The sequence below is a fragment of the Lactuca serriola genome, chromosome 9 (genome assembly GCF_051521515.1).
Source record: "Lactuca serriola cultivar US96UC23 chromosome 9, Lser_US96UC23_V15, whole genome shotgun sequence".
Taxonomy (NCBI): Eukaryota; Viridiplantae; Streptophyta; class Magnoliopsida; order Asterales; family Asteraceae; genus Lactuca; species Lactuca serriola.
The window spans coordinates 47,691,839-47,710,302 of NC_136416.1; the positions used below are offsets into that span (position 1 = coordinate 47,691,839).

The window sequence follows — 18,464 nt, forward strand, 5'->3', positions numbered from 1 at the left end:
ATGCCTTGATTACTTTTCAAGTCGGTGATGTCTCAATGCCTCGAAACAGGATGATGCGAAGGATTCAGTTTCTTCTTAGTATGTACGATTTCTGTTTTTGTTTTTATTGCTTTGGGTAATTTTGGCGTTTGAGAGATGTTTAACTAATATAATTTTACAGCTTCCAAAATCCATTTTTCTGTAAGTGGCTCGTCATTTTAGGGTTTATATTTATTGTTTTTACTTGGTTAATTTAAAGTGTGAGAGAATACATACTTTTATGAGTGTACTAGAGGGATGTTTTTCAATTATATTCATTATAGTTTCAAGCTAAAATTAGAGTATACTAAGGTAATTCCGTTAGTAACTTACTAAAAATCTAAAATTTGTGATGGGTAGGTTAGATTTATTAGCTTGGAAATGTATTGATGTTTTTGTTGCACTAATACTAGCTAGTATTGTTAACGGTTTTTGAACTATGATACATTGATACTTGACAGCCAAGCAGTGCCTTCATATTAGATTCATATACCAACATTGGAATTATGATTGGTCAACCAAATTTTGTTCATGTTTTAAGGTTGTCTAATGTTTTTCACATTTGTGTTTATCAATTTATTCATAACTGGCAGTCACTGGATGAAGAGATAACTAGACTCGCAAAACCAAAACATGGTGGTGGAACAGAGGTTATGGAATTATAGGCTGGAAGGGCTTATGCCACACTCTCAATGATGTTAGTTTGAACTGATAGTACGGGTCCCTTTCATACCATATGCTTATGCCACATTCAGGTTTATTGGTGCAGTTGTTGCAAGTTCGAACAACTTCATTATGCTTTGCTATTGTAAATATGTTTGGTGCTACATCGATGCTTCAAACTTGAAATCTATAGCTATAATTTTCTTCATTTCTTCTTTATATATATATATATATATATATATATATATATATATATATAAGAAATGCGTATTGACATTATTTTAGTTGAAGTTTGTGACTTTTAGCTCATAATGAATGTGTTTTTTTTTCTAAAGTTTTGTTACATTGCCGCGTCAATATTTTTGTCTTGCATTGGTTAGTTCAAGTCCAAAGATATAAAAAATGAGGGCATTAATATATTGTTTCACCCAGGGCAAGAAAAAGCTTAGAACCGGCCCTGCTTAAGGCCATCCTAAGGACGGTCATGGGCAGTCCCGGCCCAATACATGGGCGAGGTGGGCTTAGGCCCAGGGCATCAACAAATTAGGGGCATAAAATTTGTCCAACAAGATATACTATATATATATATATATATATATATATATATATATATATATATATATATATATATATATATATATATATATATATCGGAACTTTGGCCCAGAATTAAGTCCAGCACCAACAACAGTCCAAGAAGAAAAAAGGCGTGACTCTCTTGAGGCGTCTATACGAGAGCTAAAGCGGAAGCGGCGGCCAAGCGGGAGATTATTTCGTGAGCGCCAAGATGCTGTCGAGAACTTCAATCGTCAATTTTGTAACGGGAACCCTTGAAAATCGTGGAGATCGAGACTCTTAATCGATGTCTATGGTCCGATTTCTATTCACCTTTTTCCATTTCTTATTCTATCTCTCGAGACTCTTAATCGTGGAGATCGAGACTCTTTCAGTCTCTACCATTCGATTAAATTGGATTTTTTTCCTTCATTCGGAGTTGTATCAACGATTCATAGGTGTAGCAACGATTTGGGTTCGATTTTTTTTCTGTCTAAAGCAAGAGGAAAACAGAATCAATATATAAATCGTAAAATCGGTGAGTTCTTTTTTTCGTTTGTTTGTTTCTTATTTCTTTCTAAAATTTCCGACATGAATCATCAATTCATCATATTCATATCTTCACTGTATTTGATTAAATGATTGGGTGATTAGGTCAATGGTTGATTACTTGATTTTGTGATGTGAATACAGAATACAGGAGGCTTGAAGGCATATCTGAAAGCTGAAAATCAAAAAAGCATGGTCTGATTTCGTTTTTTTTTTTAAATTTTGGTGAGTTCTTTACTTCTCTACTTGTCTTCTGAATTCTGATTATGTATTTCATTATTTATGATTATGTATTTCATTATTTCTGATTATTTCTGATTATGTATTTCATTATTTCAGATTTTCAGAAGGCATATATGAAAAGTGAAAGCTGTAAAACGAAAAAGAACTGTGATTTTGATTTTTTTTCCTGATTTAGGTGAGTTCTTTACTATTCTTCTAATTCAATTTTACCATTTTCTGTTTCATTTTAATATATGTAATTTCGTTTTTGTAAACTTTTTGTGTTTTTGTTTCTTGTTTTTGTGATGTGAATCAAGATCAGGAGGCTTCTTTATTCTGATATTTGACAACTGTGAAGCTGTGAAGGTTGCTCAAATTTTGCTGCTGTGTGTTATTGTTCAGGTTGTATCTTTCCTTCATTCCTTGTTTAGTGTTTATAAGTAGATTTGTTTTGTTTTAAATATGATTCCCCGAAAACAACCATCTGGTGCACAAAATAGAAAACGAAAAAAAAAGGAACAACAAGAGGCTAATGAATTAAGAGGGTCTTTGAATAAATTTTTGGTTAGAAATCAAAATGTTAGTGATTTTGAAAAAAATGATAATTTTAATATTCCACCAAGTACTTCCAATGATTCGGTTGATCTTTCTAATGATTTTGATAAAAATGACTTTGTTGAGAAAGACAAACCAAGTGATTTTAATATTTTTGATCCTAGAGTATGGGATGATTTAGATTCAGAAATGAAAGATTTACTAATAGAAAAAGGGCCAAATAGAGAAATTGATACAAACATAATTTTTCCAAAAGACGCACTTGGTAGACATTTTTCTTTTGATTTTTATACACGTAAATTAAAAAATGGTGATTGTTTTGATAGAAAATGGTTAGTGTATTCAAAAGAACTTGATAAAGTTTTTTGTTTTTGTTGTAAACTTTTTAAAACCGTTCGAACTAAAAGTAATTTGGCAACCGAAGGAATTAAAGATTGGAAGCATCTTAGTGAAACATTAAAACAACATGAAAATAGTTCTGATCATATGGTTTGTTTAAGAACATGGACTGAAACACGTATTAGGTTAAATAAAAATGAAACAATTGATAAAGAGCTATAAGAAATGATTAAAAAAGATACCGAACATTGGAAAGAAGTTATGGTTAGAATTATTTCTGTTGTCAAATGTTTAGCAAAAAAATAACTTAGCTTTTCGTGGTTCAAATGAAAAAATTTATGAAAACTCAAATGGTAATTTTTTAAGTGTAATTGAATCAATTGCTGAATAGGATCCGGTAATGAAAGAACATTTTCGAATGATTAAAGACAAAGAAACACATAATCATTATCTTAGTCATAAAATTCAAAATGAATTAATTGATATGTTGGCATCCGAGGTAAAAAGTGCAATTATTAAAAAAATAAAAAATGCAAAATATTTTTCTGTAATTCTTGATTGCACTCCGGATGCTAGTCACCAAGAACAAATGACTTTGATTATAAGATGTGTAGATTTGGAAAACGTTCCACTAAAAGTAGAAGAGTTTTTTTTAGAGTTTTTAAATGTAGAAGATACATCCGGTCTAGGTCTTTTTAATGTTTTACAAGATGCTCTAAAATCTCTTGATTTGGATATTAATTATATTCGTGGTCAAGGGTATGATAATGGGGCAAATATGAAAGGAAAACATCAAGGTGTTCAAAAACGATTGCTTGATATAAATAGTAGAGCTTTTTATATGCCTTGTGGATGTCATAGTTTAAATTTGGTTTTATGTGATATGGCAAATTCTTGTCAAAAGGCAAAAACTTTTTTTGGTACATGTCAAACGATTAATAATGTTTTTTCTAATTCAACAAAAAGATGGAGTGTTTTACTTCAATTTATAGATGATCTAACACTTAAATCATTATCATCTACTCGTTGGGAAAGCCATATTGAAAGTGTTAAAGCAATAAAAACACAATTTTCCCAAATAAGAAAAGCTTTAAAAAAATTATCTATAGAAAGTGATAATGGACAAGTGTGTAGAGATGCTGATTCATTAGTAAATGGTGAATTTTCTAGTTTTGAGTTTATTTTAAGTTTAGTTATATGGTATGAAGTTTTGTACAAAATTAATTTGGTTAGTAAAAAGTTACAATCCAAAGAAATGCTTATTGATGTTGCTGTAAAAAATTTAGAGGGGTTAATTAATTATTTTGAAGGATATAGGGAAAGTGTGTTTGACTTTGCTATTAGTGAAGCTAAAGAAATAGCAAATACTGTTAAAGTTAAACCCGAATTTTTAAAAAAACGTGATTATAAAAGAAAAAAACAATTTGATGAAATTCCAAATACCGAAAGAGAACACCAATCTTCTCAAGAAGCATTTAAAAGAGATTATTTTATTGTTATAGTAGATATGGCTCTTGTTCAATTGAAAAATAGATTTGAACAAATGCAATATTTTGAATCTATATTTGGTTTTTTATTTGATGGTTCCAAATTAGTTTCTTTAGATGATGATAAATTAAAAAAATGTTGTTTAAATCTTTAGTCCAACTTGACAAGTGGTGAAGAATGTGATATTGATGGAATTGGTTTATTTATTGAGTTACAAATTTTGCAGAAAATGTTACCTAATGAAGCATACAAATGTAAAGGTCCTTGGACATCTATTCAAATAATGGAGTATGCAAGAAGAATGGATATGTTCCCTAATGTTTTGGTTGCATATATGATCTTATTGACAGTGTCGGTTACGGTTGCTTCCGCGGAAAGAAGTTTTTCAAAATTGAAGCTTTTGAAATCGTATCTCCGAAGTACTATGTCTCAAGAAATATTGAATGGATTATCACTTTTAAGTATTGAAAGTGATTTTCTACAAAATATTGATTATTGTAAAATAAGAGATATTTTTGCTTCAAAAAATGCACGAAGACAACGGTTTAGATGATTTTTGTAGGTTTCGTTTGTATTGTATTGATTGTTTGATTATAAAATTTACTATCTTTTTGATTTTCTAAATTTTTTATATATAAGAGCATAAAATTTTTTATCTCGCCCCGGGTAGCAAAAAACAATGAACCGGCCCTGATCATGGGTAGTCTTAGATGAACGACTTTTGGTATCAGTTTATTGCATATACTTTTTTGTTTCAAGCATGTGTGATGTTTACAATAATAGATGGTGCTTGCAAGTTTTGGATATAGAAATCAATAAGAATAGCATCACGTCAAATTATATTGGATAAGTGTGCTAAAAAATCGCTAGAATAGGTATAAAATACATAACATCTATCTACAAAAATGGTCACTCACATACCTACACTTCATTGGTTTCTTCGCCTGCACTTGATCAAGCAAATACCCGACCCAAGAAGAAAAACCAGAAAAAATACAACAAAAAATCAACAAAATCCCAAATAAAATAGCTGCTAAATTCTAAGGTCCCCTTATTTCCACTTATCTCAAATTTTAAGGCATAGGCCTAACTTTTATATATATATATATATATATATATATATATATATATATATATATATATATATATATATATATATATATATATATATATATATATATATATATATATATATATATATATATATATATATATATATATATATATATATATATAATACAATACTTTGAGTATATCTATATCTTCGTTTGTTTGTCCGTGACGATACAACATTACCAAAATTGGGTATGATTAAACTGATATAGTACTTTTTAATATTTAACAACCTGTCTGTCTTTTCACAATAGAGATAAATAATTTTATTTCGAAGATGCCTCGTGAGATTGTGACAAAAAAATGTAACAAGCATATCTGCATATGGATCATCATGATAGGACATCATGTAGTGTTTTAAAACATATATTTTTAAGTTACATATATTAAACTTGTAATTTAAAAATAATAGGACATCACATAGTGCAGTGGAACCAAATCATATCACACTGGACGTGAGAAGCATTATCTGCTCAACTGGAAATTGACCTTTCGTTTACTTGGGGCTCCCTAACATTATCCAAGGAAATCTTTCATTCTAGCATTTGTTTTACACGTCAAACACTCCTATTTTTATAAAAAAGGTAATCTCTCTATAACTATTAAAATTGGTAATTTTACTTTATCACAACTAACTATAACTTATCACTAGGTAATATCTAATTGCTATTTGTTGAAAGTCAAATTGTTAATTGTTACGCCATGTAACTTGGATTTTTTTTCTCAATCCATAAATGTATACCACTTTCACTCCCAACTCTATCCTGAGCTTAAATATTGGCGTATCTATTATCTCTCTTTTTTTTTATGATATTTTTAGGCACTCACTAAATTTGTCAAAATACAATATATTTACAGAGACAAAGGCGTTTTGAATTTTGATCATTTTCATAATTGAATCATGGTTTGGCCAAATGAAATGGAAAATTAGCTTGTATGGGAAAATATGTATTCCTAGCAAACAATTTCGTGCTCACAAACAACCATAGCTAAAGCTATTGCGGTTTGCCCTAACCATGGTAAACTATTTTCAATTCTCAAATTTGCATTTTTTTTCGTTAAAGAGGACTTTTGTTTGTGTATTTTGTGGACCGTACCTTTCATTCATCTCCACACATTCAAGCATGGTCAAAATCAGATTTTAAGAAAATTCAATAACGTAAAATTATTAAATATCAAATAGTCTAATATGTCCTTTTTGTATCACTTTCGGCTTATGTCATGGATGAGTTCAAAAAAAAAATCGGGTTATGTCTTGTTTTCAATGTTTAAAAATCATTTTTTTAGTTGAACCAATATAATTTATGTTTCAACCGATTTAACCAGTTCGACCGCGGGATCAATCCAGTTTTTAGAATTCTCATATTTTTTTACACACACATACAAACATTAAAAATACACATAAAATCAAGTTTAAACATTTAAACTACACATAAAACAAGTTGCAAATCACTTCAAATATATTAAAAAATAGCCATAACTTTTCAATTAATCCACATAAAATAGTATCAGATAAATACAAATGGAAATAAAATATAGTTTTGGATAAATACAGATACATCAAAAAGCTTCACTATATATATATATATATATATATATATATATATATATATATATATATATATATATATATATATATATATATATATATATATTCAATTTAAGAAAAAGTTAAATAGACGTAAAATATCACCAAAGTTTGTTATTTAAAATAGGGATAATGACTTAAAAGGGTAATATATTTTTCGATTTGTACACATTTAGTTATTGAGTTTTTGTCGTCCATATTTACCCCTTCAACTTGTTAAATTGTACACATTTAGTCCTTATGACTGGATACTCCAGGTTAGCCGATAAAAATGACTTAATAGGGTAATATATTTCTCACTTTGTACACATTTAGTCCTTAATATTTTTGTACACATTTAGTCCTTAATATTTTTTTTGTTGCAAAATAAGGCAATTATTGTTTTTGTATTAATTTAGTACTTATAGATGATTTCTGTAAGTTTTTCTCACGACATCTTATGTGGGGTAACCATATGGTAGTGGGATAGGTTGAGGTGGTCCTGCTATATGCTGTAGACCAAGATACCTTGTGTGAGTCGGCTATAAGTTATAGCCACAGGGACTCGAGAAGAACGGTTGGGTTAAGGCGGCATGCCAACAAACCCTGGGTATTCCAGTCTGATGACTGATTGGACCTGTTGTATGTTGGTGTTCCAGTATGATGATTGATTGGGCTAAGGTATTCCAATCTGATGAGTGTGGGTCCGTTATGCATGATAATATGTTTGTTGTATCGGGTATTTTGGGGGATACTGTGACAACCCGAAACTTCTATCTTGTACACTTAGTCAAATTCAATCAATTTTAAACTTGTTTTGTTGACTTCTTGTGTTGTTTAAGGGTTCATTTAAGTGTTCTAAGCTTGAGTATGACCAAGGTTGAGTTTAGGAATAAGTCAACAAGTCGTATAGTGTCAAAACTGGGCCATACACACACCCTTAAGGGAGTGTACGGTCGTACACATGGGTGTGCGGCCGCACACTCACCTCTTGGCCGCACACTCTCTTTTAGGCAACATACTTACCCCTATATAAAGGGTAGCCCCCTTTCCTTCCTTCCCTTAACACCTGGGCATCACATAACTGTAACGCCTGTGTTTCTGGGCTTGTCATCAATGTTGATGTAATAGTCTAGGTTAACCTTTGTAAACCGTTTTGAGATAATAGAAGTGTATTATTTGAGTATTATGTGTTTTGTGCTTAATTGTGTGTCTTAATGTAATTAAGAATAAAAATAAGCGTCAAAATAAAATGTTAGATAAAGCTGATATCTATGTATAATGTTGTGGTAGTTGAAACGAGGTTCCGAATATATAAAGAATGTCAGAATCCGAGTTATAACGAAGAAGTTATGACCTGTCGAAGTTTCACGACGGAACCGACAACGCTGAATGACGTAAAAAGTGAAATTTACGTTAGAGCGATATTTATCCCTAGTGATCTAAATGAATGTCATAGAGTTCGTTAAAACGAGAGCGTGCATAAAAAGATCGTCCAAATCTGACTTCATATGAGGAAGTTATGATTTTCTGAAGTTTCGACTTAGCAATATGCAGTCCGAATACTCGATTTGAGACCGAGCGGTTTTTAGCCGAAACAATCTAAACGAGAATCGAATATCTCGTTAATTGTAGTGAAGCAATAAAAAGATAGGCGAAACCGGACGTCGGATGAAGAAGTTATGAATTTATAACGGAGTTTTCTTGTCCCGGCCTACTAAATATAAATAATAAAAAATAAAGTCAAAATTAGACGACGGAGTCCAAACGAAAGTTGTAGAGCGTAGTCACACCTACGCGTGGACATAAAGAACGTTGTAAACGGAGTTCGTATGAAAAAGATATCAATTTTTGAAGTTTATTAAATAATTAATAGATAAATTTAATTATTAATCCGATATTATCCGAAGGGGAGTCACCGGACTTATCTGGGTTACGCCCAGCGTACAGCGAAGCATGACGCGCCTCGCACTCGAGTTCTTCGGATATGTAAGCAGTGACGAATTTTCGAGGCGTACGCCCCGCGTAGAGCATTACGCCCAGCGTAATGCGAGGCCTCAGCCTCCTATAAAAGGCTTGCAAGGGCAGCCAACTCCATTTGCCAAATTCTCTCCTCTTTCTTTCGTTTTGCATCGTTTTGCGTGCCAGAAGTATCCCGAAGCCCCAGTATTAATCCTGAGCCCCGAAGCAAGTCTCGAAGCCCCGAAGATCCCGAGAAGTGAGATTCCCGAGCCAAAGCTCTGCCCGCGTGAAGCCAATTTTTTGTGAAGATCTTCCAGATCTACCGAAGAATACTACTTCGACAAGTCGTAGTGTTGTCCGATCATCTTCTGATCAAGTGAGTGTGTAGTTCCTTTCTTCTAACACATAATTATGAAGTTTTTTATACGAAATACGTGTTATGTGTTTATTTTGTTGTTATATGTTTGAATGCATATTCACTTTCTTCCATCTCATAGATATGATTTATTCTCTATGAAATACGTGTTATGTGTATGTGTCTCATATGTTGTTTGGAATATATTGATGGGTTTTGGCCATATGAACATTCCTATGTGCACATGCAAACCCTAATGCTTGGATCTAGGTTTCTCTAATTAAACATGCTTTGAATCCAAGACTTCTAATGACTAATTAGGTATAAGAACAATACAAAATCAGATCTAGAAGTTTACCTTTGAATCTCTTGTTTTGATCTTGTTGTCTTGGAGCTCTAGAGTCACAATTGTCACTCCTCTAATGGCTTACAAACACCAACTAGCAAGGAGGATGATTTGAGAGAGAGGAGAGGGATTAGAAATCGGCCAGGGTTTCTTTGCTTTAGAAGAGGTGCCGATTTCCCTTGCCCTAGGGGTCTATTTATACTTGTAAGGCTCCTAGGGTTTCACCCTTAAACCCTAGTTGGATAATCTTTCTTTAAAGCAATCCAAATCCTTTCCATGATAAGCCTTGGACGAATTTGAGGCTATCCCAAGCCCTAGAATTCGTCCATCCTCTATCCAAGAAGGATGTACAGCCCAAAGTGTAACTATCAAACAATTGACAGTTTATACCCTCTTATTTAATTAATCTCTTTAAGTCACCAAATTAATACTAATTAATCTATGACTTATATTAATCAAATAACAATATTATTATTCCTTATATTATTCTCATAATATATTAATAATATTTATTCTCTCATAATAAATCATCCTGTCAAGTTGCTATGGTGAAGGCAACCCAAAAGGACCATGCACAATCGGGTCAAATACTTGCCTAATATAGTTGCAGCCTTAGACACTATTCCAACAGTCTCCCACTTGGATAAGTCTAGTAACTATATGCACAAGTACAATTCGATTTGCAATCGTAGGTCTCAAAGACGTTGTCAAACTCTGATCTAATCAATCTTGTCCTTTAGATAAGGGATCGTACAGTCCTCTGTTAGATATCATGCTGACAATTCTATGGAATGATTAGTCAAACATTTTGGTTTCTCGATCTCCGATTTATTTGACATAGAACTTAATCGAACACATCAATTCAGTTCTGACCGGGCCCGGCACATAAGTCAAATCAAATCATCGAGCGGCCGAGATATCGCTTTTACCTTCTTAGGATAAAAGTTATAGATAAACTTCGACTTATATGCATTTACTTATTCATTAATCAACTATACACAACAATGTGTTTTATAACATCGAGTTACCAATGCGTTTTCGCATTATCAATTTACAATCAATTAACAAATAACAAACCATATATCTAGGTTTTAAGACTATATGATATTATCGTCTTGCGATCACCCTTTTATATCATATTCCATAAGGTGATTCCAGCAAGCGCGGGTTTGTTCCAATGCTCAAAACCAGTTCATAAGCACTCATGAACGTCGCAGCAATCTTTTGCCATGTCTAATACCATTTAGACAATCTACGCACCAATTCACGATAATCTTCATTCATATCTACTTCCAACATATGAACGATTGTGGACAATTTGAATAAATCGATTATTCTTAATAAATTCAATTATTCTGGAAGTCAAAACATGCAAAATGAAACAATAGTTAAACAATTAACATAAGACAATAACATTACTCATAAATAAAACTCTTTTATTTAATCATCAAATGTTAATTACATTTATCTATTACACGTTTCTAATACTATCTAATCTATGCTAATATCATCCTTCAGCCCAATACTCCTAGCATGTTGCAAGTGCTTAACCCTACTCAGTCCCTTCGTAAGCGGATCTGCTAGGTTATCTTCTAATGATATCCTCTTCACTACGAGTTGTCCTTCTTCTACATGATGTCTAATAAAGTGATATTTTCTGTTGATATGTCTAGATCTACCATGATCCCTCGGTTCCTTGGTCAAGGCAACCGCTCCTTCATTATCACAGAAAATCTCCATGGGCTCTTTTATGGCGGGTACAACTCCAAGATCACCGATGAAGTTATTCAACCATATTGCCTCCTTCGACGCTTCACTCGCTGCAATGTACTCTGATTTGCACGTTGAATCAGCTACGGTTTCCTGCTTGTAACTTTTCCAAGTCACTGCTCCTCCATTCAGGGTAAAGACCCAGCCCGACTGCAAACGGTAGTTGTCCCTGTCGGTCTGAAAGCTGGCATCACTATACCCTCGCACCTTCAAGTCATCACTCCCTCCGAGGACTAAGAACCATTCCTTCATCCTCCGAAGGTACTTAAGGATATTCTTCACTGCAATCGAATGAGCTCTGCCAGCGTTCCCTTGATATCTGCTAACCATACTCAAAGCAAAGGCTACATCAGGGCGAGTACAAGTCATAGCGTACATGATTAAGCCAACTACGGAAGCGTATGGTACTCGGCTCATTTCATCTATTTCAACTTCGGTACTCGGACTTTGAGTCTTACTCAACTTGGCATTACTTTGTATCGGTAATTCTCCTTTCTTCGAGTTTTTCATACTAAAACGTTTTAGTACTTTCTCTAAGTAAGTGTTCTGACTAAGTCCTATTAGTCTCTTACTTCTTTCTCTTACTATCCTTATTCCCAAAATGTAAGAAGCCTCTCTGAGGTCCTTCATATCGAAGCACTTCCCGAGCCAGGACTTAACCTCCTGCAGAGTCGGGATGTCGTTTCCTATGAGTAATATGTCATCGGCATTTAGAACGAGGAAGCTTACTATACTCCCATTGGCTTTGACATATACACACGATTCATCTTCACTTCGTACAAATCCAAACTCTTTGACTTTCTCATCGAAGCAAAGATTCCATCTGCGAGATGCTTGCTTAAGTCCATAAATGGACTTCTCAAGCTTACACACTCTATTAGGATGCTTCGGATCCACAAACCCTTCTGGCTGAGCCATGTAAACATCCTCAGCCAACTTTCCGTTAAGGAAAGCGGTCTTGACATCCATTTGCCAAATCTCATAATCATGAAATGCGGCAATAGCTAGCATCACTCTAATAGATTTTATCTTCGCAACTGGTGAGAAGGTCTCATCATAGTCAACTCCGGGAGTTTGAGTAAAGCCCTTCGCGACCAATCGCGCTTTATATGTGTGTACGTTTCCATCCACGTCGGTCTTCTTCTTGAAGATCCATTTGCACCCAACGGTCTTACGTCCGGGCATATTATCAACCAAATTCCAAACTTGGTTATCATACATGGATTGGATCTCGCTATCCATTGCCTCTTTCCATTTCACAGACTCCGGGCCTTCCATGGCTTCCTTATAGCTATTAGGTTCATCAAGGTTTATTAGTGTACCATCACTAATATACGTGTCCCCTTCGGTAGTAATATGAAAACCATAAAACTGGGGTTGAACTCTAACTCTTTCGGAACGTCTAAGAGGTAAGGACTCGTCAATCGGTTCAACCGGAGTTTCCTCCTCGGGTTGAGTGCCAGCGGTAGAGGTTCCTTCATCTATCGACTCTTGAATTTCTTCAAGCTCGATTTGCCTCCCACTGTCTCCTTGGCCTATGAGTTCTCGCTCTCGGAAAACTCCTCTCCTCGCAACGAAGACAACATTGTCCTTAGGTCTATAGAAGAGATATCCAAAGGATTTCTGCGGGTAGCCGATGAAAATACATCGCTCACTATGAGGTTCGAGCTTGTCGTGAGTATCTCGTCTTACGAAAGCCTCGCAACCTCAAACCTTGATATGTGCCAACGAGGGAGCTTTCCCTGTCCACATCTCGTGAGGTGTTTTGGAAACCTTCTTAGTAGGGACTCAGTTAAGGATATGGGCGACAGTCTCTAAGGCATACCCCCAAAAAGAGATAGGTAGTGAATCACGACTCATCATAGAGCGAACCATATCCAATAAGGTTAGATTACGCCTTTCTGCCACACCATTCAACTGCGGTGTCCTAGGTGGCGTCAATTGTGAAACTATTCCACACTCCTTGAGATAATCGTGGAATTCAAGACTTAGGTACTCTCCTCCTCGATCGGATCGAAGCATCTTGATTTTCCTGCCCAATTGATTCTCCACTTCATTCTTGAACTCTTTGAACTTTTCAAAAGTTTCTGACTTTTGATTGATTAAATCGATATACCCATATCTACTACAGTCATCTGTAAAAGTCACGTAGAAACGGTTCCCATCCTTTGTGGTTGATCTAAACGGTCCACATACATTAGTATGTATTAGGTCCAATAGACCCTCGCCCCTTTCACACGTACTTGTGAAGGGTGACTTGGTCATCTTTCCAAGTAAACAAGATTCACATGTGTCATCTTCCTTAAGATCGAATGACTCCAACACTCCATCCTTTTGGAGTTGGGCTATGCGTTTCTTGTTGACATGTCCAAGACGACAATGCCACAAGGATGCTCTATCCATACTATTGGAAGAATCTATGTTCAAAACATCATTTCCTAAGTTATCAACAATCATAACAGTTTCATAAATTCCATTACACGGTATTGCTTCAAAATAAAAGACACCATTTAGATAAGCCAAAATAGAACCATTCTCATTATTAAAAGAAAATCTAGAACTTTGTCTAAACAAACCATGAAATGAAATGATGTTTCTAGCCATTTCTGGCGAATAGCAACAATTGTTCAAATCTAAACTTAAATCATTCCTAAGCACTAAAGAATATACTCCAATCTTGGTCACAGGCGACGATCTTCTGTTCCCTATGATTAGATTAATTCTTCTAGCCTCCACATCCCTATTTCTTCTTAGTCCCTGCACATTAGAACAAATGTGGTAACCACAACCGGGATCAAGAACCCAAGAAATAGCATGAGATGAATTGTTAGATTTAATTGTGTATATACCTGCGAAAGACGAATTGATCTTTCCTTCCTTGATGGCTTGCAGGTACTCTGGGCAGCTTCTCTTCCAATGTCCTATTTTGTGGCAGTGGTGGCACTCTGCCTCCTTTGGGTTCGGGCAGGGCTTAGCAGGATCAAATTTGGTCCCACTAGAAGAGGCACCATCTCGGGCTTTAACCTTGCGATAGTTCTTAGACGAAGCCTTCCTCTTCTTTCCCTTTCCTTGTCCAATAGCCAAGACAAGAGCAGCGGGTGGATTGGGAGTTGGTGCAACAGACTTGTCCTTGAGGTTGCTCTCAACAACCCTCAAGAGACCTTGGAGTTTGCTTAGGGTGACCTCCTCTTTATTCATGTGGTAGGTCATCCTAAATTAATTGTAGCTTGGAGGCAAAGAGTGAAGCACCATGTCGGATCGCCAAGTCTTCCCCAAAGTCAACATTCAACTTGCGAAGACGGTCGACATACCTTTGCATCTTCTGCAGGTGCACGGTAAAAGACTCTTCATGACCCATCTTAGCGGAAATCATGTTAGTGGAAATCTCATAATGCTCTTGTCTCGCGTTCTGGTGGTATCTCTCCAATTAGTCTTGATGCATCTCGTACAGGTACATGTCCTCATAGGACTTTTGGAATTCGGAGTTCATAGTGGCTATCATGATGCAATGTACCTTCGTTGCATCTCGCCCGTGAGTTTCAAAAGCGGTCATTTCAGCCGGAGTAGCGATTTCAGGGTTGATTTTCTCGAGCTTCTCATCAAGGACATACTCCTTATCCTCATAGCGAGAAATTGTGCGAATGTATCTTATCCATTCGCTAAAGTTTGTCCCATCGAAAGTGACCTTTTGACAAAGGCACATCAATGTGAAAGAACTAGCAGCAGCGTTGTTCGCGTTCGACATCTACAAATAGAAAGGACAAAGATAGATTAGAATATGAATCCCTAATTATCACCCAATAAGAAAAATTAGGGCTAGGATCCAACAACAATATTTACATATTAGAAAAGGGATGCCGTAATCTAACATGCAAACAATTTGAAGGTAAGTGAATGACGATTCACTAATTCTCCACCATGAAAACCTAACTTTAAGTTCTAAATGAATTTGAGAATTCCTAGGTTTAGATGAGATTCATTGAAACATTTCAATGGCATGTTTAAATCTCGATATGCCCCTCTTGTTTGTGACTAGGATACCGAGGATCACAAAGCGGGTGTGAATTACCATGCAAATTCACATGGTGCCTTCATTATAACGATCACCCATTCGGAGTGCCGGTAAACCACACACGCTCCATCGAACAATGATAAACAATGAATCACCCTTTGCCACCTTCGCTTAGAACCAATTAGTGTGCCGGTAAACCACACACGCTCCACTAACTTCTTAGCAAGGTGCAAAGTGCAATTTCATGGGATTGCATCAATTCACTTTTCCTAAAGTAACTAAGATTGGGAAATTTTCGAAAAACATGTAGTTACTTTGTATTTCATATTATACTTTTAATGAGAGGATGAGGTTGCCCTATCCTACCCGTTCGGCTAACGACCCTCCACCGATCAAGCAAGCGGTGGGTGTGAGTGTACACCCATTAAACGCCATTTTATAGGTCGCAACCTTATACCCACCTTATAGATCGGCTTTGTGAATGAGGCCTACTAACGGTAAGACTAGCATTTTAGTTATATATATATATATATATATATATATATATATATATATATATATATATATATATATATATATATATATATATATATATATATATATATTAATCTTGTAATATTATATTAGTATAGGGTTGTATTTTAAACTTGTAAAATTCTAGGGTTTGAAATTTAAATTTTCTAAATTAAAAACTTTTAATCACAAAAAATAAATTTCAAAACTTGAGGACAAGTTTTAAACATTTAAAACATGGAGGATCAAATAACAAATAATCTCGATTAACAATTAATTCCATAATTATCCATATTTGATTTATTTAATGATTTCTTGCAAGATAATTATCAATTTAATCAAAATAATTAATTAATTATCACATAAGGAAATTAAATATTTTATTAATTGATAAATCTCTTTAATTAGATCAAGATTATAGTCATATATATCAAAAAATCGGATTAGGGTTGATTTAATATGATAAAGGCAAGTTTCCATAAGATAAATATCAAAAAATCCCGAATCTGGCACTTCCTGACGCTTGGACTCGCCGAGTGCACCATGGGACTCGTCGACTCAGGCCAACTCGCCGAGTCCACAATGGGACTCGCCGAGTCCATGACTCAGAAACACAAAATTCGAATTTTGCAGGTAAGATTCAAACAAACAAGCAACAATTTAATAGAAACAAATCTAGGCTTTGATACCACTGATGGGTTTTGGTCATATGAACATTCCTATGTGCACATGCAAACCCTAATGCTTGGATCTAGGTTTCTCTAATTAAACATGCTTTGAATCCAAGACTTCTAATGACTAATTAGGTATAAGAACAATACAAAATCAGATCTAGAAGTTTACCTTTGAATCTCTTGTTTTGATCTTGTTGTCTTGGAGCTCTAGAGTCACAATTGTCACTCCTCTAATGGCTTACAAACACCAACTAGCAAGGAGGATGATTTGAGAGAGAGGAGAGGGATTAGAAATCGGCCAGGGTTTCTTTGCTTTAGAAGAGGTGCCGATTTCCCTTGCCCTAGGGGTCTATTTATACTTGTAAGGCTCCTAGGGTTTCACCCTTAAACCCTAGTTGGATAATCTTTCCTTAAAGCAATCCAAATCCTTTCCATGATAAGCCTTGGACGAATTTGAGGCTATCCCAAGCCCTAGAATTCGTCCTTCCTCTATCCAAGAAGGATTTACAGCCCAAAGTGTAACTATCAAACAATTGACAGTTTATACCCTCTTATTTAATTAATCTCTTTAAGTCACCAAATTAATACTAATTAATCTATGACTTATATTAATCAAATAACAATATTATTATTCCTTATATTATTCTCATAATATATTAATAATATTTATTCTCTCATAATAAATCATCTTGTCAAGTTGCTATGGTGAAGGCAACCCAAAAGGACCATGCACAATCGGGTCAAATACTTTCCTAATATAGTTGCAGCCTTAGACACTATTCCAACATATATATTGAATGAGAATGCTATACAAGTTTTAAACTATGTATAAAAAATATATATTTTTATCTACTAATATGTTGGGTAGAACATGGGTAGATAGTTGATGTGTGATAAACAGATGAGAGGCCTCGATGTTGTTGTTGTTGATCTAGTTATTCAGCGGAGTATGGATAACGACCACACACTCTTTGTAGACAGTCATGTGGAGCGCTAGCAGGTTCATAACCTGTAGGTGTTATGAACGATGTGTTCACCGGTGTACTCTATCCCCCTCATGGTTGCCTTTAGGATATCTATTGTTGAGGAAACCCCTTTGTAGTAATGTCCGTCCCGATAAAAATCCTAGATTAGGTCCCTTGAGATAGATGTTGTTTTAGGGACATAAAGTGAGGATAACGGGAATGCGTAATTGGGTTATTGTTTGTTGGTGAAATTAAATATAATTATTTATTATGGGTGGAAAACCCTATATACTCACCTGGCTCCCAAGCCTGACCCACTCAGTTTTATTTGTATTACAGGAAGTGGCGCAAGGGCATAAGATGGATAAATCATCGAGTTGTTTTGTTTACAAGTCTGTATATGTATATATTTGTTGAATGACTTGTAATGTTATCGTTTATGCTTTATGGTCTGTATCGGAACATGACATCCCGAGTTTTGATTATATAATGAAAAATGCATCTCTTGATGAAATGCTTTGATAAATATTATTTTATCATATTTTGTTTTGGGAACAAATTCCGCAACTCTTTTAAATCAAAAGGATTTACTCTGAAATTATTTTAAAAACAAACATAAATGAAATCGGTCTTTTCTGGTCGTGATTTTGGGAATGTCACAACAACACGATTTCTCTAGAGCTTCTTTAACCACAAACCCTCCAAAGCTTCAAGAACGTGAGTAATTCATCCTCTAACTTGATATCCATGAAAGACCACTCTATCTAAGCCTTAAGTGTGCAATATTCGTCATGTTCT

At 34.7% G+C, this 18,464-nt stretch overlaps 1 protein-coding gene across 1 annotated transcript; it reads left to right on the plus strand.

Annotated features, from left to right (window-relative positions):
* Positions 1–3,490: 3,490 nt before the first annotated feature.
* Positions 3,491–4,942, plus strand: LOC145075663 (uncharacterized). Its single transcript, XM_079021823.1, has 2 exons — positions 3,491–4,417; positions 4,544–4,942. Exons 1-2 carry the CDS (start codon positions 3,491–3,493, stop codon positions 4,940–4,942), a joined length of 1,326 nt encoding a protein of 441 aa, XP_078877949.1.
* Positions 4,943–18,464: the final 13,522 nt, after the last annotated feature.

Excerpts from the sequence above, each read along its gene's own strand:
- LOC145075663 (XM_079021823.1), top strand. The coding sequence starts at position 3,491 with ATGACTTTGATTATAAGATGTGTAGATTTGGAAAACGTTCCACTAAAA. Across the intron at positions 4,418-4,543 it reads TTATAGTAGATATGGCTCTT|TCCAACTTGACAAGTGGTGA; the intron begins GTTCAATTGAAA and ends TTAAATCTTTAG.